General features: G+C 38.8%; 1 protein-coding gene across 1 annotated transcript in view; it reads right to left on the bottom strand.

Annotated features, from left to right (window-relative positions):
• The window catches only part of RBKS (ribokinase), a 64,670-nt gene that overhangs the window by 26,948 nt on the left and 12,188 nt on the right, over positions 1-25,534 (bottom strand). Inside the window, exons 2-6 of the mRNA XM_088524261.1 lie at positions 20,130-20,262; positions 15,198-15,261; positions 12,364-12,426; positions 5,377-5,541; positions 465-556 (exon numbers count right to left, since the gene is read on the bottom strand). Coding sequence (XP_088380387.1) covers positions 465-556; positions 5,377-5,541; positions 12,364-12,426; positions 15,198-15,261; positions 20,130-20,262 — 517 coding nt within the window. The remainder of the gene's footprint in view (positions 1-464; positions 557-5,376; positions 5,542-12,363; positions 12,427-15,197; positions 15,262-20,129; positions 20,263-25,534) is intronic.

The following is a 25,534-nucleotide window of genomic DNA, read 5'->3' on the forward strand; positions in this document are numbered from 1 at the left end:
GAGAAAGGGATATTCACTGCAAACAATTCTGACAGGAAGAAGTACACGAAGCTGCTATTTACCAGGGAGTGCAGCAGGCCTGCATCACCCCCTGGCAGGCCAGTTTAAAACGTGTGTGTGGCTAGCACATTCCTGCTGAACGTTTCAAGGGACCACAGCAAAAGGACAAGGATTTATTTTAATAGTTACCACTAGTCACTGCTAACATTTTAAATTTGTCCTTTTATGGATCTGTTTTACTCATCTACTTGCAAGGAGAAGGCAGGACACAACTTTCCCTTTAGAAGCTGTTAATGCCAAGTTTCAGAATACTCTTCTTTGCTCAGTATGTCATGGATGAAAACTGCCGCCTCCAGAGGTCCTATATAAAAGGAGCTGGCTGAGCTTTCCTGCTGTCCATGCTGAGAACTGAATCCCCCTGAAATTTTACTGCTTAAGACTCTAACGCGATGTGTGATCATTACCTCAGTTTCATTGCAGCAGAAGATATCGGAATGGGTATAAAACTCTGGATCTAAGTCAGCAAGGGCTGGAGCTGGGTTAAATAAAGTCTTTACTGGAAAAAAATGAAAAAAAAAAAAAGAAAGTCTAAATCTTTAGTATTTCAAATTCATAAACCATAATCTAGAACATGAAAATTTGTTATGGTTAGTATCTTCCAAGTTCTGATTGCATTCACATCTCCCAATGTTTCATACTAACACAAAGAAGTCTCTCATCTTCTGTGTCCACAGTTTAAAGAAATGATAAGAGTTTTATTAAAGTTCCTTTCAGTTAATGTGCAATCTCATGTGGAAATATGGCAGAAGAGTAATAGAAAATAATCAAGAAAATAACTTAAAAAAAAAACAAAAAAAGATTTGGACAATCATGGAATTTAGACAATAATTTTTTATGGTGTTTTTTGAGAATTTTAATAAATTTTACAGGAATTAATTTAGTTTTAGATTTTTTTTCTGCTTAGAATATGCATTGTTCTGCTTAGAATATGTATTGTTACCTGCATCGGGTTGGACTAGATGACCTGTAGAGGTCCCTTCCAACCTTAAGCATTCTAAGTTCCATCTTAAACTCATCCTACACATAAGAAACAGGGGCATGGAGTAACGAAGGGCATGTCTAGACAAAGGTTTAAAGGTGCTTCTGAGTGTGTTACCTAACATCTTCCAACTGCCACATGGCAATACTACAGTGTAGACAAGGCACTGTATATTTTTAATATGTTATCTGGCAGAGCTCGACCTTAACTTAACATGTGGTAGAATATGTTAGTTAACCTAACTTGAAATCCTAGCCTAAGGCCCTGTATAACAGCAGGAAAGGTTTGTCTTAAGGATAGTAGAAGTGACTTAGTCACTGTTCACACAGGAAGTCTGCAGATTTAGGTTCTCACTTTGCCAGTTTTATGATTAATACTTGTGCCTTAGCCACAAGGCCATCCTTTTTATATGAAACACACTTTTTTTTGCCTTTTAAATATTCCTTAGAGTAAGTGGCCAAATCTTCCAATTTGGGTGGCTGAATTTTAGTCCTAATGCTCTAGTAAGATTCCTAAGCATGTAATATTGAGGCACTCTGAACACTTCTGCATCCCTCTTCATTCTCCAGAGACACTCAAAGACTTGTTAAATCTGACTACAGAAAAGTTTAGGTGATGACCTTTATGATTAACCCTCTTTTAAAATTTTAGCCTATGAATGTACAACTTTATCATGTCTCTCTACGTGTCTCATTAAAAACAATATTATTCAACTGATAAAAGCACTCACTCAAAAGACAAAAAATGCCAGAATTAGGATTTCCATCGAAATCTTAATTTGGTTCCCTTATATTATTACAATACAGTGTGCATTATAATACACTCTTTAATTATATGATCACATACCACTGAAAAACAGCATGTGATCATATAATTAAAGACTGCAACATAATACATATGCAGAAAGGAGACAAATTAAGGTTTCACAGGCAAGCTTAACTCTTGCATTTCCTATTTTTTGAGTTGCAAACCTAATAAAGTTTCCCAGCACAAATCTTTTAGGTACACTTCCCAGATAAAACAAAGGGCACATATTGGAAAATTGCATGCACTCTTGCATGCAGCATCGTAGTGCCACACACATGAGCCAGTCAAAGCCCTGAAGCTGCTCCAACCTGGGTTTTTAGTAATACAGATGCATTGCTAACCGGGGTGGGAAACCCCTTCTTCAGGCATCCTCGCATAAAGCTCTTCACTCGAGCTTCATCACAGCTGTTTCTTGTCCACCCCTGTCCTGTGCTTCATCCCACATCCAACGTGCCACAGGGCCAGTGTTCTCCCAGACCCCAGGACCATCTCTGTTTAACACACCCTATACTTGGTTCCCCAATGATTCCCCTTTCAGCTCCTTTCTTCTTTCTTTGCCACCCCAAAGCCCAAGCAAATTCCCCCATCTGAAATCTTTTCTCCTTCCCACCATTCCAGACCAGTTTTGTCTCTTTTGTATTCAAAGCAAGCAAGCCTCTCCCTGTACCTCCCAGGCCTACACAGCATCGTCAACGACGTAAGAGAAATAAGTTGCTTAAACCCAGATTTAGGAGCTCCACTGAAAGTCCTGCTGTCCAGCTGGCACACTCTCTGGTGCGGACACACTCTCCGGGGAAGTTAGCTGGGAAGCTCTAAAAATTCTGTATTAAGTCTGTTTGAAAGGTGCTGTTTTGCTCTCAAGGTATGTAATACAGTTAAAATTGGGCAGTTTTCCACACCCTTATAAAGGCATGTTTTTAAATCTTCCTTGCTATCAAGTTTTAAGTAAGTTTAATGTTGCCAGTGTACATCCTTTAAACGGGGGAGTATTTTTTCCATAGCCTTGTTTCTGTAGCCACAATACTTGAGCAGTTTTGGCAGAAATTTTCAAATAATTCAACCACACACAAACAGCTGGTATGGAAAATTGCAGCCCAAGTTAAAGCATCTGAAAAATAGATCTTCTATTAGGAAACGACATGCAATGCTAGTAACTGAGGCTGCTTCCAGCCCTGGTTATGATACGCTTTCATTCTTCACTACAATATTACTAGGCTGGACATTATTAGACTGTCTTTTATAGAGTCTGTCATTACAGAAGCCCCAAAAATGCTTTACACACTTCAATACATAATAACCCTTCGCCCATCAATGAACCAGCCCCCCTCTTCGAAGCAGCAGCAGATTCAAAGTATGTGGCCAGCAAGAAAACCCTGGAACTTTCCAGTCAGATTTCCATTGCAATTTATACCCACTTCATGTAATTATTCTCCCCCGAAGACTGTCACAAGATCTCTAATAATCAGTGCCACAATGAAAGGATGTCAAAACATGAGTTGTCCCTCTCCAGCTTACAGATCAAAGTGGTGTTCACTGAAGAGAAACGGGCTCTTGCCTGCCTGTCCATATTCTTTCTCCATCTTATTTTTTGTTTTAATAAGAGTGGAGAAGATCAAGCAACAAAACTTGAAACAGAGGTTTGAGGCATCTGGATGTGCATCTGCTAAACAAAAATAGTCTAGTAGCTCTTCCCAACATACAATACTGCATTATACATGAGGGTACTGCAGACTAAACCAAGAGAAACTGCATTTTACAGTTGGCTCAGTATAAATTTTACAGCTACAGTCTGAGCCATTTTCTTAGATTTGACTGCATATGGCATTTGATCATGTGTAGCCTATTGTTTTAAAGCACAAACAACCAAACCTCTCCTGGTAGAAGAGTTGCACAACAACAGCAGGCTGAGGGTGCAGAACTGTAACTGTCCCACAGTTATTACAGTGTCTTGTCAGTTCCTTGTGCTGTCCAGCTCCTAAACGCTTGCATGTCTATTCAGTGTATCAGGTTTGGACTATTAAAATTTTTACTTAAAAAAAAATTCCATACTTTTTATTCTATAACTGGCTGGCATCTTGCTAGCGTAAAAGGGCTACAAAGAGTAGCAACAACATAATTCACAATTTTTGACTTAATAATATTCCCTTAACCATGACACTAAGAAACTTTCATCCATTTTCACATAGTATGATGGGAAAATACAGTAAACTTCCTTCTCCTCCTCCTCTCCCCACTTTAAGCATCCCAGGCACTTCCTCATTACATGAAGTCTTAAATTTTTATTTGTATTTGCATGAACTCAGCTTTGGCATTTCAAATGGAGGTCAAAATAATTCTCCCCATGCGCGGAGTTCTGTTTTTGTTGCGTATGACTATTACTGCCACAGTTCAGAGCTGCTCTCTCCCAGGCTTGCACGAATAGCTGCTTAAATTTGCATTAAATATGTGGAAGAGATTCTACCCTTCAATTTGTGTGCTCAGCCCTAGGGATCACCACAGGTGCACAACAGCGTTGAGTGCAGGAGCGCGACCAAAAGCCAACAGCCCCCAGGTGCCACCACGGACTGGGGCAGGCCTGGGTCTAGCTGTGAAGAATCACTCGGGCTGATCCCAGCCCCATCCCTGACTGACCACACTAGGAGCTGTCCTCTCCTGGCCTTATCTTCTGCACAAACAACGCGTTTTTCATCTCCTAAGATGCCTCCCTTGCCTAGCTATTTACTTATTATTGTTCAAACATTGTGGTAGTTGGGCTTGATGAACCAAAACCATCGCACACATTTGAACAACACAGCGCCCCGGCAGGCACAAACCCCCATCCAACTGGATCCAAGCGGAGCACAAGGTCAGTTGTTCCTCGGGTGCAGAGCCATGCGCAGCAGCACTGCAGCAAAAGTGGTTTCAGGTAAAAGCACAGTAACAAGGACAGATAGTTTCACAGACCATGACTGCCTATTTGATGGCAGTGCACCAAGCCACACTGTAAGAATTCTGACTAAGAGAAAAGGCTTTTTTTTTTTTTTTTTTTACTCTGAGGATATTAACTTCTGTACAGAAAAACACAGTCATACTTAATGCTTTACAGGGAGAACAGGGATAAAAGTAATTTTTTAAGGTAATTTCATTCACTTTATTGTGTGTGGGACTTTACTGACTTGAATTCATTACACTTATTCCGCAGTGGAAAAAAAACAGGGTCAAGGCCATAGTTCCTGATGTAAAGATACAACTCTGTATTCAGTCCAATGTGACAAAATGAGCAAAAGCAGCACCACACATGCATGGGGAGATTATAAGGATATTTATAAGGGCATTATATGGGTTCATAATCATTCATGGTAATGACTGCACAATTTTAGAACTAAATTCAATTTTTGTAATTCAGCATCAATTTCTTCCCTATTGTTTCATCTGTGAATACAACTAGGATTAAAGAAATCAGGATCACAGGATCTTTGTATAGAAGGCAAAACAAAGAGTATTTTCATGCGACACAAATGAGGGACCCTGAATGGCTTATGTTAAATTACCTCCGCTGGCATGTGCCATTTTCAGAGCTTCGAGAGAAACAGCAGGCGTTATTTCCAGCTGGCAAACAACCACTTTGGCTTTGCAGATGACATCAGCAGCCCTCTTCAGGTCTTCACAGTTTAAAAGCAGATTGGCTCCTGGGACTATGACAATAACATTCTGTCCTAAAAAGAAGATGCAGTGATTTTATGTCAACGTTTTCCAGTGAAGTAAGTAAAACAATTCCTTGCTTTTCTCTAGTATCTTTCAGATGAGGACTGCCATTTATTTTCCAAAAAAAAAAAAAAAAAAACTTCTGCACTTCTGGCATTTCAAAGACCCAAATATTTCAGAAGATAATAAAAAAGATTAAAGGATTAATAAATGCTGTGTTTCACCTCCAGTACAGTACATATGCCTTTAGGATAACTCACACTTGGGTTTTCCACAGTCTTGTTCTGGTGTTTTCATTTAACCCTACAGAGGCACTGCACTAATCACTGTTGAGATGTGGGATACACACTACGCCTGGCACCTGTGTCTTCCTGAAAGAAGGAATGTCAAAGTGATTGCTGATTTCAGATGCCTAAAATGAAATCAAAATTTTCATTTTCCCATCAGCTGAAAACAGAGAATATAAAACAGAACTATGAAAATTATGCATGTCCATTAAATTTCAGAGAAGTAGGTTTGCTCCTTATACCTAAGACAAGTCATGTGAGAGCCCCTAACCATCATGAAAACCAGAAATCAGCTTGCCAACAACAAAAAAAAAGCTAGTGACTGTGCCTAAGAAAAACCTTATCAGAAATAGGCAAAGAAGGTGGGTGGCAGATTCTTTCCAACTTAAATCTGGTCAGTGGAAATTTCTAAACAAAGACATACTATATAGCACAAGCATGGCAGTTATCTCAGAGTATTTCTAAGATCCTTTTCATTCCAGGAGTTTGTTTTACAGCTAAGTGAAGAGATTCATTTATGTATGTTCCAAATATTATTTTGCTTTTCTTCAGACATGCAAGTTTCCTTCTTTTATTGCTGTTTCTTTGTTTCTTTCATTTTTTTTTTTAATCTTTGTTACAACACCTTAGAAACCTTCAGGCATGGGTGCCTACAAATTAAAATTTATTATTAATCACAAAGGTATTAAATTCAATAAGTCAGTTGTTCCTTGATTTACAGCCTCAGCCCGCCCCCGCTGAAGATTCCTTAAGGACTGACAATCATTGGAGGCTACCAATTCTGTAATGAATTGAATTACTCGGTAAATAAATATTTATGTTTTTAAATACATTATTTTTCTTGAACAAGACTTCAAAGTCCTTTGAATAAGCAACGTGCAAGGCTCGTCTCCCTAAATATGTTCTGAAAAGAAAGCAGGACAATGGAAAGAATAATATAATGATCTCAGAGGGAGGGGCCCGAGCTTTCCAAAGCAATTCTGCTGTCAATGGTTTGGTACAGAACAGCTGCATTTGAAAAGCTAAACCTCAGCATTTAGGGCCAACGCCCTGCTTTTCAACAGACAATGATGGGCATCTTGGATTAAAAACAAAAAGAAAAAAACCTTCTGCAACAACTAAATACTGTAAAGATACCTGAATTCTGGCCAAGTTGCACCTATTTTCCCAAGCACGTATCCCTTAAACTGATAGGTCCAGCAATAAAACACAAGGAATCGATGGAAAGAAAAATAATTTCTGCCTGGACTTTATTTACATGTCTTGCTGCATTATCTTGCTGAACTATTTAGCTGTACTGACATGCATATTATTATTAGGCTTTAGAGTTAATGGCCCAAGGCACTAAGGAAGGCTGTTTGCTTAAACCTATATGTGCAAATTCAAAGTAAACAGTGTTGCCCTGGATCACAGTCAGAAGACTGTCTTTCTGACTACAAAAGGTCAGAGATTTATGGTCCGCCTTCAAACCGATTGAACCTGCCACAGAAACACATTAGTACTGCTGCAAAACAGCCCAGCCTGACTTGACCTAAAATGTTCAAAAAAGCCACATTCTGTTCTTAGCTACGTATTACACACTAACTGTGAATGACAACAGTCACCACACATTTATATCAGCATGCATGAGAGCAGAATCTGACCCAGAGTACTCACAGCTAATGCCATAATTCTGTATTACTCGCAACCACTTTACTTCTTTACCGACAGAACTAGAGGAAATGGCCACAAACTGAAGCACCAAAAGTTCCACAGGAACTTAAGGAAAAATTTCCTAACAGTGAGGGTGACAGAGCACTGGAACAGGCTGCCCAGAGAGGTTGTGGAGTCTCCTTCTCTGGGGATCTTCAAAACCCGCTTGGACGCAGTCCTGTGCCACGTGCTCTAGGTGACCCTGCGTGTGCAGGGGGGTTGGACTAGATGATCTCTAGAGGTCCCTTCCAACCTTAATGATTCTGTGATTCTATGATTCTACAAACCATGCTGCTGAGGGCAACTATTTTGTCAGGTGGAAACCCAGCACCAGGAACAACAGAGTTAAAAACAGATGGCAAACAGGGGTGGGATTCATCCTGCCCAATATCAACTAGTTTTCAAGAGAGTCTGTATCCTATACAATTCTAGGAAAACTAATTTCTAGAAATTAGCTTTTTAGGTTACTTCAACAGTCAATTGAGACAAACAGATACTATCAGATTTTTTTTCCTCTTACATATCTTAGATATCTGTTTGAGGGAGAGAGAAACTGTTGTCTGGAGGTGCCCATCTATTAAACTGAAAAGAAGCCTTAAAGTGCACACCTTACTCTGAAACAGGTCAACTGAGACAAAATATTTTCCACACTGAGAATGAGGAAAATGAGTTTAATGTGCTAGTTATGCCAAAATATCTTCACTTAAGTTTTGTTAGGTGCACCTATACAATAGTAAGTTTTGCAGACATCAGCTAAACTATTAAGGGCCACATTCACAGCTGGTATAAGCTAGAACAGCTAAATGAAGTTGATAAACGTATGAAAGCTCACAGCAGATGGGGATTGGGTTCATCCAAAACAGCATGAATGCTGAATATGTAAATTCTGTTCTCAATTAGGCTTCTAAACCTGTCAGTGTCACTTCTAAGAAAGATGGATAAGTCATTTTTATAGATGTCACCAGATGAGAGGTGCCAGTGGATGAATCAAAGGCACAGCAGTAAACAACACGACACAATAATTTTTGCTTTACTTTTTAAAACCTAAAAGCCATCAGTAGGACATAGAATTCAATACCTCAAACAACACACTTATAACAATAGCTGCAGAGCTTCTGCATAATAACTCATAGGAAAAAAAGATTATATCTGTGACCATGAAAGAATCTAACAAGAAAGACATGACTGCCAAGTCACACAGTCCAGGAACATCAGGGCAAGTTTGGGGTGTGTCATGGTATCACAGATTCTATGCAATTGCTTGGCACAAGCACTGAATGGTCTCGTACACAAAATATTAAAGTTCATGATGAATGTCAATATATAAAAATCCTATATACATTCAGGTAATAATTTTTCGTAACCCTGAAGGTTCAAACAAAGCTTGACTCTCTGGAAAGTATCCCTCAATCAAGCTGGCACATGTACTCTGAATATGCTTGCCTTGTTTATTTAGCCTATCTAAACATATGTTTTGAAAGCTTTTACACCATTAATGCTTTGATATTGATGGTACATTCGCTGAAAAAAATAATGTCTATTAAGTGTTCATGAAATGGTTAAAAATTGAACCTTCAAGTTAGCATAATGCCTATCACAAGTGAGGGTTATCTCAGGTGAGCTGAGGCTCCAATTTATAATAATCAAGAGCTCCAAATCTTTTCTGTCAATGCATGTTAATCATGACCTGCCAATCTCTGTAGTCCCTTAACAGAATTTTTGAACATGGAAGTTGCTGGCCTGGTTCAAAGCCACCAGTTGAGTCAGGCCAGCATAATGGCTCTGTCAACAGTCAGCACCGCGTACATGCAAAGCTGCAAAAAAAAACCTCACGGGTAATTATGTAAGAATTTATTCAGAAAAAAAAGCTTCTTTCTGCTATATGCGCTTATGTAAAAGCACAAAACACATCGAGTTCGTACTACCGAATAGCATCAACGTTGCGTTGATAACAACACATCATTAGATAAAGCTGTGACAAGGTAGAGAGCTATTGGTAGGAAGGCTGAAAGGGGAGAGAAAAAAATGGGATTCAAAGTGGAATAACGCCCCTCAAAGATGGGCAGATGCATGTTGTGTTCAGGTGTGTTCAGAAAAGAAGATATGTACTAGCTAGTCACCTTACGGAGAGAAGTAAAGATTGTAAGTGAAGAAGTTTGCATTTGTTTGACCCTATTTGAAGAAATAGTCACATAATGGAGACCTGCTGGAAGGAATGTGAAGTTCCAGAAAAACACAGACTTCTGAGCCCATCCTAAAACGAAGCCTTGCAGCCTCTTTGGGGTGCACTTTTTCACTTGGAAATATCTTGCCACCATTTTGCATTCAAAGCAGTGATTTAAATTCTCAATCTTTTATTGAAAATACATCGTACTGTGGCAGAATATAATGCAGCTTTGGGAATATCAAATGCACCAGATAATTTTCAAAGGACTATTACATTGCCAATTAAAATAATGGATGACTTATACCTGTGCAATTCAGTAATCTGTATAAATCTTCCCAGAAATTCAGCAGCTGTGCAGGCTAGACAGGCACAGGTAACATGAGGTAAAGTTTACTTCAGCGCCTTCCCTGACTCTGCTGTCTCATAACCACCTTTTTCTCTGCCTTCACTTCTCCATCGTAGCCTGTTCCCTGTTCTTTAATACCTCTCTCACCTCTGCCTGTGATTTTACTCAGTTTATGGGAGCTGGTATTTTTCCCAATTCACCACTATGAAGTGCATGTTAGGTGCATGAGAATACAGCAATTAAAACTTGGCGAATTGAAGAGATGATATCTATGGTTTTTTATTTGTCTCTTGTTATCTTAACACAAAACAACCCCCTCCCCTTCAAATGCTTCCGTTCTAGCTATAATCTGAACTAGCAGAAGCTGCTTTACCCCAGCGTCTGTGCTGCACATTGTGGTGCTTCGACTTTGCCAGCACAACTCCTGTGGTAAAACTTGCCTGTGTAGGCAAGCCCTTTAAAACGTGCTGTAAAACCTGTTTAGGTCAAATCAGCCAGGTTTCTACAAGGAAAAAAATAGTGTCTCTTGCAACAGCAAAGCACATAAGTAGTGCTATTTTATTGCAATTTACTCAATTCAGGCGCCAGATGGTTGTAGATAGAAGCAACAACCAGAACCATTACCAATTCTGTGCATATGCTTACTTTACAGCATAGTTCTGACCAGGTTTGCTCTTGTAGTAGATTTTAAATGAAATTGGAGGCCACTTTTAGATGAAATAGCTTAATCTAGGATTTTTCAGTTTCTGAAAGAACCTGAGTGCAGGCCACTCACTATGTGCATGACAAGGCCATTAACACTGAGGCCATTAACACTGACAGCGATGGGTGAGAGCGCTGACTGATAACCTCTTGGCACTGGATACTCAGTGTCTGTTTCCCAGTCCTTTAAAAGTTTTAGATCCTCAGAATGGCTTTGCTCCTTGTCATTCAAAACAGCTCATGGTATTTTAACTTCAGCAGGACATCCTCTCCACTCAGTTACAGACTGAGTTTATTTTAGCCAGCCACATGTGTGGACTAGGAAGAACTAAGACTCTGTTTCTTACTGAACTATTCTGGACCACAAACCTAGCTCACAACATGGCTGCTACACAGAAGAGGGAGGCCTATGCAGCATGTATTACTGGAAATATCTCTATATCTCCTGCTTACAATAGCCAAAGTTGCTATTATATGTGACTATGGCATAAGAAAGAAGTTCTCAAGAGCTACTGAAGTAATTTACTTGCTGACCAAGAAGGAGGAAGAAGTGACAGGCAGGCATCCAGTTTATTCAATGTATTAAAGTTACTCTATTTCTCAACTAGAGCTGTCATACAAGGTTTTGATTAATTTCAGCTAGAGAAAATTAAACTGAGATCTCCAACTAATTTGCTTAATTTTCCTGAATGTTCCTGTGCAGACTTGTCTCTAGTCACAGTTCCTTTCTAGGTTTGTTCCTGGAGTGTAGTAATAATGTTCGTTTTCCCCTTCTGAGCTGTAGCCCAGATAAACCATCAAGTGTCACAGGGACTTACTGAGATGATGTGTCAGCTGAGCTATGGTAACTGTTGAAATGAAGATTCTTAGCTGAACCAAAAGTGAACTAATTCAATCACACTTAATTTGTTATGTTTGCATAAACATAATTGGTCCTGAGCTCTAAATTTCAATCTAGACACAAGCACTTCCCTTAAGAGCTCTATAAATAAGGATACAACTTGCTTGAGGAAAAGATAAACACCATGCTTTCAGAAGAGGATAATTTAGCAGTTTGAAAACAATATGAAAACAAGCAAATCCTTCTTTTTGTTTTCCTCTATGAGAGCACAGGCAGCAGCTACGGAAAATTAACACTGAGCAAGCAAATGTGCCACTTCAGTGAATGCGCATTACTACAGATGTAACTTGATAAAGAATATCGGTGCTATTGTAAGAACAACCCAAATACTTATATTAAGGACAATTATTTTCCTGATTCAGGACATAATGACTCACCTAGTGTGCCTGCTCGGTAGGCAAACCCTTTCCTCATAGCAGAAGTGCTAGGTAGCTTGTGGTGGAAAAGGAGAGCTTTAACCTTCTTCTGATAGACTGGGTACAGGCTGATGTAAAACTAGGCAGATCAACTGGCTCATTGAATTACAGCTATCTTGTTGCTAATATAAGGGCTTGATTCAGCTTAACCTATGGCTACCATCTCGTCTACAAAATTGTCTGTAATAAGAGGAAATGCAACAGAGTCTGAATAATGCTATGTAAAAGATGAAAGATGTAAAAAAAAATCCATCAAAGCAAAGGTTTCTTTTATGGCTGAAGAGGCAGAACCAAGAGGACAATTCAGAGCAGAAATATGTACCTTCACTGTTGACAACTATTGAAGCGGTTCCAGTAGAAGCATCTGTAGTCTGACCTACAAATGCTAAGAAAGGGAAAAGTTACAGCATGCATTAGTTCAATACATTACTTTCAGCCAATAGCATGTGATTCAGTTTAATTGAATTAAATCTAAAATGAACCCATAACCTCCAGCAATTTAAAAATGCTAATTACTCTTTCATGTGCAACAATGCCAGAGAAGCTAACAACAACAAAAAGTGTTAATTTACACCCACAAAACAGAAACGCGAGTCCAACATTCTTTAATTTGGCTACATCTCTGCCTCAGAGAAGGCATGTTACTTATACAGCTTTCTCAGGCATTCTACTCCTACATGTAAGTATTTCTTTTATACAAAGAAACAATAGACTCAAGGCTGGAGAAAAGTAAAACATTAAAATAAAAGAGCATTTAATTCTCTGTAGATTTGCATTTCAGCAGGAATATTAAAATATGCTATAAAGGTAGGGGTGAGACTGTATGTTTCCTCTTTGGATTATTTATTTAGATAAATTATCTGGGAGTGAGGCAGAAGCGCTGTTTATTATGGAGAGCGTTCAATATTTACTACTATACAGAGCTGTGTTCATTGTCAGTAAATTTTTTGAGTATTAACCAATGGTCCAAAACATTCTATGATTCTATTTTTTATTTAGGCAGAACTGTAGTAGAAAACTGTCAGTACAGTTCAGTTTTTGTTGAGAATGATATATGAGAAATTGGTACCGCTTCAGCTGAGATAAATTCTGATGACCTTTTCTTTAAGAAGCTGTAGAAACTCTTCTAACATTTTAATCTGCAGGCTTCATGCTGGGCAAGGCTTTTTTCACCAAGATGTACCTTTTGTGCCCAATTTAAAATCTGCTCCAATTTGAACATGACTCAATAAAAAAATGAATATCACACTTAATCAGATTTGCTAGAGATCTAACAAGGGCAGAGCAAAACTCTCCTGAAATTATAGATTTTTTTTCATCATGTGCTAGCCCTACAAACAAGGACTGAAAGCAGAGAGGTTCTGTCTTCGGTGCTTTCAACGCTCTTCCTGCAGAACACAGTGTTAGGGAATAGGGGAAAAAAAAGGGAAAAGGATAAGGTGGTACAAGGAACAAAAAACCATAGGCAAATGAGCCAGGATGTGAAGGAGAAGTGGACAGACCTGGCGTTATAGGAAGGTTTTTCATCTTGCACCCATTATCCTTACTGGCAATAACAGGGATTGGCTAGATAATGATTAGACTTAGAGAAAAACAGGGACTAAATGAGACCGAACTAGGATCAAGTTAAGGAAAGCAATGCGATCAGCCACACCGGATCACCCTTGCCTCAAAATTGTGGAATGCAGCTTAGGATCCCATAGTAGCCTCACCGGGAGAACACCCTATCTCCTTCCAGGACAGATCAACACCGCAGATGACAATCTAATACCCTAATATTTTTAAATTCAACCAGAAGAAGTCTTTACCTTGGACATGTTTCAACCCTTTAGTTGATCTAGTGATCAATGAAGTACAATATGGGATTTTTTCCCTTCACTTTCCTTTGGCTGCCATAAAGGATATTTAAAATTTATGTTAAGACTGCATGGTCAGTCATTTAAATCAAAAAACATGCGTTGAGTTTGCCTGTGGAATATTCATTTTCATTAAGTGCGCTTCGATAGCTTTAATTACATGATCAAAGGCGATTTCACTACACAAGGATTACTGCTTTATTCACCAGGTAGGCCTGGTCTGGAGAGGGTTCGCACTGCGCGCTAGCAGACGCAATGTTTTATGGTATCCTGCCTTGTCTTGTTTGTTGTTTAAGCTGCAAGTTATGCAATGAATACTTCTTTATATACATCTGTGAAATATTCAGATGCTATACTGATAGGCATAATAAAAAAGCCCACAAAATACTGATAGTTCTGTCTGCAAAGCAGGATTTGAATAATGCAGAGTAAATGAAGCTTGTGATTGCATATTAAGCAGAAAAGATAAACAGAATATCAAACTTCTGCGTAGTGATTGCATCTGTCCATCCTGTCCATGCTGAAGGAGACAAGGGTCTTGTAGACAAAAATGTGTTCATGTATTTAACTAGCATACAAAAAATACATTCACACAAGATGGAGTAAAAAAGCTACTGAGGCAACAGAATATCGTGAATGCTTATTTTTCCCTTTTTCCTGAAAGCCTTTTAATATTGATTTTTGTATGAATGTGTTAACAAGGCATAGCTGCAGCCTATAAAATGATTGCACATGTCAATTCATAAAATAAAGATGAAATACGGAGTTAACAAATACATGTTTGCTCTGACAATAACACAGGATTTTTCCATTTCTTACCAGGCATTATTGTTATTAATGCCAGCCTAAATCCTTTATACCACAATACCTTTCAAATAAATACTTTCAATTGCACTATCTTCAAGTGACTTACACTATAATCTTCTGAGATTCAGAAGTAATGACATTACATTTTATTATCTTCAGTAGTACAACTGACTTCAGAAGTGTCCAGAGGACCCCAGTCAGAATTCTCAAGAGTTATTAATATACATAATTTTAATAGATATATTGGCCCAACTGCAGAACAGGCACAATTGGCCAGTCTGGACACTTTGGAAACTGTCTTTTCCACATGAGAAAAGGCAATAGGTAACAGATACTCATTGCTCTTCTTAGGGCTGATCATGTAGAGCAGATGAGTGGAAATATTCCTATTTCTGCACCAACATAGCCATAGCAATCAGCTAAAAAACCCTCCATTTCTATTTATTAAATTTAAAAAAAGAATCAAAATAATTCTTTAAAAACAAAATTTTACCTGTAGATATACCGTTTTTCTTCAAATTTTCAACATAATCATTGCCAAAGGAATCCTTCCCAACCTGTACAAAAGAAAAAGAATAGGTCTTTAGTAGAAAAAAAGAAAAATAGGTAGATGGATCCGCTTTAGTCACCAGAATGCTAAAATTTAATTAGAATACAGCACTCTATTTTGCACTTTATTTATTAGAACAGGATTCTCCAAATCTCTCATGCAATTTTGCAAAACTCCCCCCTCCAACCATGTCCCTATATTCAAAATTTCATTCTCTTACGACCACTTTATTCCCTTGACATTGAAGCTTTCTGGGGACTGTAATATCTGGAAGTTTACTGAATCGTGTATTTCTGGAACATTATTCAGTTTCAAATTGAAAGCATTAATAGCAATTTAAATGTCCTTCCTAACTGAACTCCATATTCTGATTTTTCTAGCTTTAAGTTTCCCCAGTGGAAAAAGCATCAAACTGTGGTTATGTTCTAGAAACTGACTATAAGCATAAGATTGCTGATTTCTATAATTTCTCAGTACTAAATGTACTGTTTGTAACCCACATTTTTTGCTTGTTTTCATCCAGCAGTACGAGGCTAAGAGGAGTTAGAGAGTCAAGCTATGCTCTATTGTTTTTCTAACAGCAAATTAAAGAGCTTGTAACTTCAGCTCCACTAATCCGTTGCGCTTGCTGTTTATTCAGAGCGATAAACATTTGTTTTTGTCACATTACAAAAGCTGAATAGAGGTATATGGAGAAAAAATGGTACAACTTGCTTTATGACAAAATAACAATTCAGTATAAATTTATTATAAAGCCAGCCAAATTCACCAGTTTTAATCCATGTTTTCCACATGTATAGCTTGTGTTCCCACTTCCAGGAGCACTATCAAGTCTGACCAATACTGCAGCATTTTTGCAAAAGAAAAGAAGGTATTTCTCAGATAAGCAGTTAAATCAAGATCCTGGTTATAGTCTTTAGTCTATATAGCTTTGATGATCCATCTCCTCATAAAAGAGCACTAAATAGTAAACCTGCAGTAGAGCTACTAGGAAGCCCAGAGCAGCTGCCTCTGTTGCCTACTGTGAGAAGCTTGGAGAAGGCCTGAGTACTAACTATGGATCATAAACATCAAACCCTGCAGCTCAGAATTCTAAAATACAAAGTGTCACAGATGGATACCCTTTCCCCCGACATATTCTATTGCATAATCATGTTTTGAAGAATACTTCACTTCTTGAATCATCTATAAGCATTATTCAGGGTGATCCCCATCTTTTACAAAAGGATGACAGCACATTAGGTCAAAAGTAGCCCAACCCCATGGACTGTTCCACTAACAAGTGAAAATAGCATTTACTTTGGTCAGTAAATGTGTCATTGTTTGCACATTACAACATTTCGGCATCTTCGACTACTCCCAGCTTTCCAGACAGGGCAGGCAGGTTGCCAGAAGCTGCAGCTCCTGGTAGCTTTTGGCTGGATGACTAAAGCTCTCTGCAATTTCAGACCTGAGCTACGCACACCTTTGCAACCGAACTACTACTGCTGCTGGAATGAATTCCCCCAGAAGGGATCATCTGCTCCCTCTCCAGGCTGCTACAAAGCTTCAGCTACAAGAAATCTCAGCATTTGTTCAGTTGCTTCAGTGGGGAAATATTTCATAACCATTTTCCAAAAAGGGAACCAAAACATACTTCCTTCAAGTCTGGGTCCTACACAGCAGACACAGGCATCCCTTATTGTTCAACTGTCATAACAACTGAGATCAGCCCTGGTATTTCTGCTCACAGCAAGAAATCTTGGTGCTGCAGGGAAGCCCTTAGAGGGGTCTCTGTGGAGGTCCTTCTCCTCTGGAAAGTTTTTTCCATGTTAGTTCATCAGCATCCAGCCCAGTTAATCCTAGAGCATTTGAAGGGCTTATCTTTCCATTCAGGCTTTGCCCCCAAGGGAGACACAGAATTGGGCATCAGACTCGTTTTAGATTAAAGGCACATTTACTGACCATGTCAAATTATATAACATTGTTTTAAATATTCTCTGCTTTTTCTCATTCCCTGCTAGATGGAATATTGGATAAACAGAAAAATAAATGTCTTAGTCTGCTGACCACAGAACACATTATGTGCTGAAATAGCATTTTTTCTTTCTTAAGATCTTAACAACAATAGCAGTTTGTACAATGATTATCATCACATAGTTTTCAAATTAGAATTAGTGCAATTACCTAGGTATTTTTCAACCTGGGTTTTCCCTGCTTCCTAAAATGTTTTCTATGGCTAGCTAGCAGAGTTGATGGATATGACAGCTAAAATGCTAGCAGCTTAGAGAATTAAACTCAGTCTGTTCCTGAAAATTAATTAGAATGAAAACATGTACTTTTTGACCATTTTTGCTTCATCTATTCTATGTGCATTTTTGAGTGTGTTTACTCCTTTCCTTGCTTAACAAATTAAACAGGTACTAGCAATAAGTATGAGAGAATAATACAAAAATTTGCAAGATATCAGTGATACTCTGAGCTGCATTTAGATATACATATGTTCTTAAAATGAAGTAAGCATTCAGGCTTACAGTGTGTTCTCTTAAATTTGGTTTACAGACCATCCGTGTGTCTTTGACCATTTGGAACTATAGAGAGAAAAATCGTTGCCTACATAAAGAGTAACAGAGCACTCCTTTTCCTCAGCAATAATCACATGCAGCTGGGGCTTCAGTAAAATTTAGTATATGCAGGATGAAGCCAGTGACATCAATGCCCAGCAATGATGTCCCAGATTGTTTACCAGACTTTCTTCAGCGCATACGGCTTCCTTCAGATGGCTTTCCTCCAACATCTTCATCTTCCAAGTTTAAAAGGTTTGGTAATGGCCAACGGGGGAGCTTGGAACCCTCAAGGACCATTGTGCATTTTTCAGTACTGCCACAGGATTCTTGTATGACCATGAGCTATTCATTTAATTTCTGAAGTCCTTTAGTAGCCTGACTACAATCTTCTATATTGCTCTCTACCTGTGTCTTTCTTGTCTTTTTGAAGTGGCAACTAATCCATCACTGTGTTATTTTAGCACACTGAGCAAACCTGAGAAGGGGAATTTAAGAGTGATACTGTGCTACACATTGGTAATGCAGACGAACATCAGCCATTTCCACAGATTCAGACAGAAGTAACATGATGTTTGTCACTTCTACAAGCCAAACACAGTATTTGGATTTTAAATTAAAATCCACAGTATTCTATGGCAGCTCTAGTCATAACTGTAAATCATCCTAAAACTCTCTTTCTTCAACCCTCAGCTGATGGTTGCTGGATCTCTTTTGTATTTGAAAGCGCTAGGGTGTGAAGGATGATTTTACACTTGATCTGAGATGTCTACATCTACTCCCCTAAGCTGCAATTCTCATAAAAAGATGTCACCCTCCTGTGGAACATGGCTCTGGCTCTTAAGTTAATACCAACTTAAATCCCAGAAGTTCAGGTGGGAGAAGCAGTTGCTGCACCTTAACTTAAGCACAAAGCAAGGGAAGGGAATCTAACTTTAAGAACTTGAATCCTTAAGATGACTTGTTAAAGTCAAAATAATTCCACTGTAATGGTTTGTTATTACCCAGCTGTTCTTAGTCATATCCAGTGAGAGACTTTATACTATCCCATTGGCCCATGCAGATATAAGATTGTACTGCTTTGAGGTGAGACTATTTTTGAAGCTATGAAGTACTTTTTCTTAATTTCAAAAGTAAATATTAACTTTTTAATAAAAAATACCAAATGCTAACGTGTTATTCTCTCCTGCTTCTCCTCACCAATAAACACACAACAGAAAGAAAGAAATAGGACTAGGTTTTATTAGAACAAGGAAAAAAAGGTTTTGTAAAGCCATTAGCAGTAATACCAACTATGAAATTTTATTAAGAATGCAAATCTTTCCAGAAATATGTATTCACTGGCAGAGTATAGTCAAGACCATTTAAAAAATAAAACAAAATTCACACTTTCAGGGGAAATAAACCCCTTAACATTTAACAAGAAATGTTAGCAGAGAATTCATTGCCAATTCATCTTGTGCTTGAATCTGATTGCTCTGAATACAAAGATGATCAAATACACATCACTCTCAAAGCAGAAACACCCTCAGTATGAAAGAGCACTGACCAGATAGTGATAGTGACCCACATAAATGCCTGTAGATATAATTTACTTTTATAGCTATCCTTCCTTAGCATAAATATCACACTGGAAAAACAGTAAAGAAGGATTTCTTGATATATTTCCAGTACTTTTCAAAAAAAAAATACAGTTGATGATGATGAATGATCCAACAAATCTAGCATCCTCCCCCAGCTATGGCAATAACAAAGTGTGGCCAGAGTGTCAAGTTTTGTCCACAGCTATCATGGGACAGAAACTAAGACTGAAGAGACAAAAAAAAGTGTATCTTAGCCTTAGTAATGATCACTCAAACCCCATAATAACCAATATAACCCATAAACACAGACCCATGGTCAGTGTTTGATTTACAATCATTGACAGAGTAAATTTCACTTGGCTATGGCACATAGCAAACTGAATGTCATCACCAGCTTTAAAACTGGCACCATGAAGAGGAGGGGCTAACCAAGTTCACTTGAATTTTCAACATTTCAGACTTTCCCTAAATCTCCTTTTCACGGCACATCAGTCTGGGTTTTGCAATCTTTGATTGTATGCAATTTCTGGCAGATCTCTAGCCATTCTTTGGGTCTGGTGGTGCTCTTAATATTGTAAAAACAGCCTCCTGGCCATAGTCCACACTTAAATTTATGGTTGAAATCAGGAAAAGAAAAGAGAGTAAGAGCAAGATTAAGAAAAATGACAACTTTTCTGTAAATCATCTAAAGTTTAACTGGAACTTGCATGAACTGTGCAGCTGCAATCCAAGAGCAAGTCAGTGCTTACCTTGCAGATCAGCGAGGTCTTGGCCCCAAGTCGAGCCGACTGGACACACTGGTTGGCCCCTTTCCCACCAAAACCAATGAGAAACTTATGTCCAAGGATAGTTTCTCCAGCTCTTGGCAATCGAGTGGTAAAGCTAGTCCAATTTAAAACGACATTTACATACATTAGTGAGTGAAAATAGCAAGCATCTTCAAAATAAGAATTACACTCTTACAACACTAAATGGTACAACAGCCAGCCAAAATACAAAAAAAAAAAAAAAAAGGGAAAAAAAAAAAGATCTTTTAGGGTCTCTACTTCAGGTATCACCAATTTAAGCTTATTCCCTATATGCCAGCCAGACAAGCTTCTCATTCATTACTCAACCAAGTGATTGCGTTTCTTTTGTCTGTGCTTTGTGTCTCTACAAGAAAAAGAGCACTTGAACTGACTGGGATTTCTCAGGGCTAGCACAATACAGATAAATAATAAATGTATAGATCTCACTGCTTATGTTGTTTTTCTGTAATGTTCAGCTCAAGTTTACATATTGTTCATTTAATTTCATAGCATCTAATTATGTCTCCTTGAACCGCCCTAACTTTTCACCTTGTTGGTGTTCACACCCATCAGAAATTGTAGATCATTATCAAAACCTTCCTCCCCTCTGCTGTCACTCACACTGTACATATTTAAGTTTTTTATTTTTTTCTCTCTCATAAATCAAACTTTACAACTTCTCAACATTTTGGTGTTTTTTGAACTCGCTCCAAATGTATTTGCATCTTTCTGAGGATGGGTGCCCAGAACCAGATGCACTAATACAAGTGCAGATCCATCATCTGTATTCAAAAGTGTCTGGTTTAGTTACCATTTTGGAAAAAAAAATGTAATTTTTGAAAAGCTTAGCAGATGTTTTGGTATTTTGAGCAAAAGACAGAAGAAATAAAATGCACCAGAGACAGTATATGAAGAATTTCTCTGAATGCAGAAGGCTACCTTCTCTTTGCCGTTTCTGTTAAAAAGGTACAACTCAAATCTGTCTTTACAACACAAGAATTACCAAAATTTCTGCCTCCTTGAAGAATGCCTTGCAGGCATGGGATTTAAAAACTGATTTTCTTCTATTTCTTCGCTAACAGGCAAGTTCATGTCACTGGTGGAAGGACGGCCTCCTAGCAGGCAATAGCCACCCATTCAGCCAAGTGACAGCTGGCCCAGGCAGCCTTCCAAAAGTTGCAGGGAAGAAAAGGGGCACTGAGAAAAGAGGAGTCTGCAAGAATACAGAGGACTTTGTCCTAGGGAGGAAGAGTTTAGGGTTTAGCTTCAGCTCTGGTCTGTCATTTCGTAACACTATTTTGCCAATAAATCCTAGAACAGGTTCAGAGTTCCCAGGCCTCCAGTTCTGAAGAGGGGGTGAGTTGGGGAGGCTTCCGCACCAGCGGCGCAGTGCAGAGTGCGTTTGGAAAGGATATGCAAAATGCGTGTGCACTGCAAGCTGAATTTGTGCTGCAACTTCTGAGCACATTCCTGTCTGCTGAACAATTAATGGAGATAACGGCATAACAGAGGTTTTGCTATCCACATTAGCTGAAAAAAAATCAGGAAAAGGCAAGCATTTCTTCCTATTAATTTGCAATTCAGCATCCATCAATCCTAAGTTTTAGGATCACTGCAAAACTGAGAAAACTTGAAACAAAACTACTGGAGCTAAACTAGTGCTGAATCTCCAGAAATATATATTTTTTTGTGCTTTATAGGAGCTGTTGCAGATCATGGCTCCGTCAGAAGCTGCAGACATGCAGGTCAGGATGCAAACTGTACGTGCGACTATTTGCTAACACCGCAGTCCAGTTTTTCCTGTGAAGGTGGAACGGGAGCAGCAGGTCCCTAGTTTGTGTGGGTGACCACGGAGGAGGCCCCGAGGGCTCACGCACACAGCTCGGGGCACTTGCTTTGTTTCCAGAGAGACAGATCTGGGAACATTCTGCTGGGAAATGTTTATGTCACTTTAAATAAAAACATACCACCTTTAAAAAACAATTATATTCAGTGCCTGATATATATGGAAAGGGTCACTAAGGTTGATCTGTTTCCTCATAGTAGCACCTGGCAGGTTGTTTATAACAATGAGCGACTGTTAAGGCTTCAGGTAACAAGGTGTAATGAGTGCAGATAAATATTGTTTATTAATGGTAACATCTGTAATTTATTGCTATTTTCACCAGCTCCTGTGCCATTAGAAGGCAAAATAATGACGGTTGTGGAACTGAGAATGAAGGCCACAAGACTCTGGCAAGGAAGCTCCTATTCAGTCAATGCCAGGGTCGTGCATGTGCACTTCTGAAACTGGGTGTCACTCCATAAAGAATAGTTATTTCATGCAGCCTTGGCAATAGATAGTAATAGCAGCTCCTGTATAATTCATTTCATCCACAGATCTCATTAAGAACAGCGTCGTTATCCCTGTTCTGTGGGTGTGAACTTTGGCAAGTCCTTTTGCCTTTCTGTGCCTCAGGTCAACTAAGGAGCCAGGGACAAAACCAAAACCAGAGCTCAACTCCAACCAACAGGTCATGACGTCTTCTCATTTAGATTCCACAGTAAGAAAAAGGTATCAAGTCCCCAAGCATTTTCCTTCCTTAGGGTGCTTTGAGAAGATTATTGCCTATTCCAAACAGAATGTTTCCACCGAGCACGAATATATTTTCAGACAAAGATTAGCGATTGCAACCTTTCAGAAGACACCTGTTGATAGTGCTGCTTTTGGAGTCAATATGCATTTCCCACCATGCATATTCCTATCCTACCAGCGACTAGACCACGACTTGATTCTTCTCTCACTTCTGTTGGCATCCAAGTGCAACTCCAGTGAAAGCAACGTAATTTTACCGGCAAAAAAACAAGCGGGGTGAGATGGGAACCGAGGCCTCGGCGTTTAAAGCAGCACGGCGCAGCAGCTGCCTGTGGGCATCAGGCAGCTTGCTGAAGACGGGAGGATGACCTTTTTCATTGTTTTGATGAAAAGGTACAAAGCAAAGGGCAAAGGATCGAGTTGGAACAGGATTTATAATTAGTCAATTTTAAAAATAGGCTAACCGAGTAGGCAAGAACATGTGGCAAGTTCCTGTAGCTCATTGTAAACAACAACAACAAAAATCATTAAATTTCAAGCATGATGGCAAATCCTTTGGGAACAATTCCCCACTCCCACAGCCTATTTTTATCCTTCATATTAAACAAATTCAGATCACTGATCTATGCATAAATCTGGACAGTTCACTTTCACTGAAACAGGTATTCAAGAAACACATATTTTTCTAATGTAATGCTATTCTAATTTAATTGTCATTTAATTCTGCAACTATACAAGATTACTGAACTCTGTTTCACATGAGACAATTTTAATGAGCATTGTAGGCTTCTGCTATGAGCAGGCAATGATGAGTAATCTGTATGATTAAGAAACCCTATAAATTCTTGGCTTATTGATGGTGCCACAAAGAACACTCATAATATCCTAAAAGTGATGAAACAGCTAATGCTACTCCAAAAACTAGGCTAAATAAATTAATTAGAAAAACTGTCACACTGGCTTTCAGCATTGTTACATAAAATGCTTTGTAAAGTCATTTACTACTTTGACGTAATCTGAAAACATTAACTTGAAAAACCTACCGTGGGTTGCAATCCAACTTTCTGCTCTGAGCTGATGTGAAAAACTCTGCTCAGCTTTCAGAGAATGGTACAAAGTATATAACCAATGTATTGATCTTTTATGTCTAATGAATAACCAGAAACTAAATTTAAAATTCTGCTCCCAACACTTACTAAGTAAAATAAAATGATTAAAAAATCATGCTTACAGAGAAACTTTCACATTTAAACACCTTAAAATACTTTGGACATTACAAATAAAGGAACATAACTACGCCCGAATTTCAGCAGCGTTTTCACAAAACAGTATTTAGCAAACATAAGGGCACACAGCAACACTTGCCCGTACCTCTGCGCAGGAAATGAAGCATATTGCAAACAGCTAAATTTCAGAGGTCTGAGACAAACAAAAGTACCCAAATTGGAATTTCACCACTGTGCCGGCTTCAACCCTCTCCTCCAAAACGGATGTGCAGAAGTGCCCTTAAGGGCTACAGCTGATCAGCACTTTTGCTTGCAGACAGCCATCCTTCAGGAAGGATGACCTTATTACAGATTCACCAACTTGCTGAAGCACCAAATCAGAAGTGAAGGTGCAACTTAGTGAGTCACCACTGCCACTTTGCATGGTATTCTAGATTTTCTTGAAAAGCTCTCTTCTAAGCAGTGACTAGATCAAAATCATAGATACAGAGTCTGAAGGAGGAGGAAGAGGAAAGGGAGGGAAATATATGAGCAGCATTTGCAGAAATTATCTTTAAAGAAATCATGGTTTATTTTTAAAGAAACCGGACAATTAACCAGCATCTATTCCCTGTTTTCAGCCCATGAAAGTGCCATACAGGCACCTTATCACAGTTAGCCTGCAGCCAGGACCCAGGGGAGGAGCAAAGGGCCTGTTCCGGCAGCAGGACACTCCGACTGCCCTCGGCTGATCGTGAAGCTGCTACTTGACTATCGATACTCCTTGAATTAAGTAGAGCAGCATACCTAGCTCATTAGAAATGTTGAGGAAAAGTAGAAAGTATTCCTGCATTTGTGACACGTGATGTTCTCTTCGGCACAAGCAAATAGAAAAGTACATAACCATTTTTCTTTAAATAAATAAATCCTCATCAGGTAATTCAGAGGGGAAGCAAATCTGTATGTTAGATCAGAAGTGAGGCATTAACTAACATAATCGCCATTTACCTAGTACTAAAAGAAACATTCAGGCATTTTCTTTCTTTTTTCACCAGAAGAGAGGTGAAGACCATCTAGGAGCTGCGATCTCTACATCTTAGGCCACATTATTCCATCAGAGTTTTTTTTTTTTTTTTGAGACCTGTGTGATTTTACATGATTTACAATCTGTGTCTTTAACATTTTCACGTCTGGTCCAATCTTCAATATGAGAAAATCTTGTTTTCTAGGCACTACATCAATACAAACAGAAGCAAAATTCCTACATTTAAAACTATCTTAATAAAGAAGAATATAGCAGAAGGCCTAGACTACTGCTTTGACTCATTCCCTCTGAATGACTGAACAAAACTGGCTCTTTCTCCCCTCCTGGGAATTCCCCAGGATGAGGAAAATCCCTGTGATACCAGAGTAGCTGTAACTAGTCACTGTCCACTACCTGGAACTTACTGGGCTTTCATGGTTCTTAGCACAGAACAACTACAAAGCAAAAAACAGTTCTTGCCCCTAACTGGGAATATCAGTAAAATGTTGTGGTGAAAAAGCCCCAGACCTCTTTTGGATCTGGCTTAACTTTTTGGTTTAGC

The sequence above is a fragment of the Tinamus guttatus genome, unplaced genomic scaffold, assembly GCF_059628265.1.
Source record: "Tinamus guttatus ecotype Peru unplaced genomic scaffold, ASM5962826v1 Tinamus_guttatus_pri_ptg000208l, whole genome shotgun sequence".
NCBI classification, from domain to species: Eukaryota; Metazoa; Chordata; class Aves; order Tinamiformes; family Tinamidae; genus Tinamus; species Tinamus guttatus.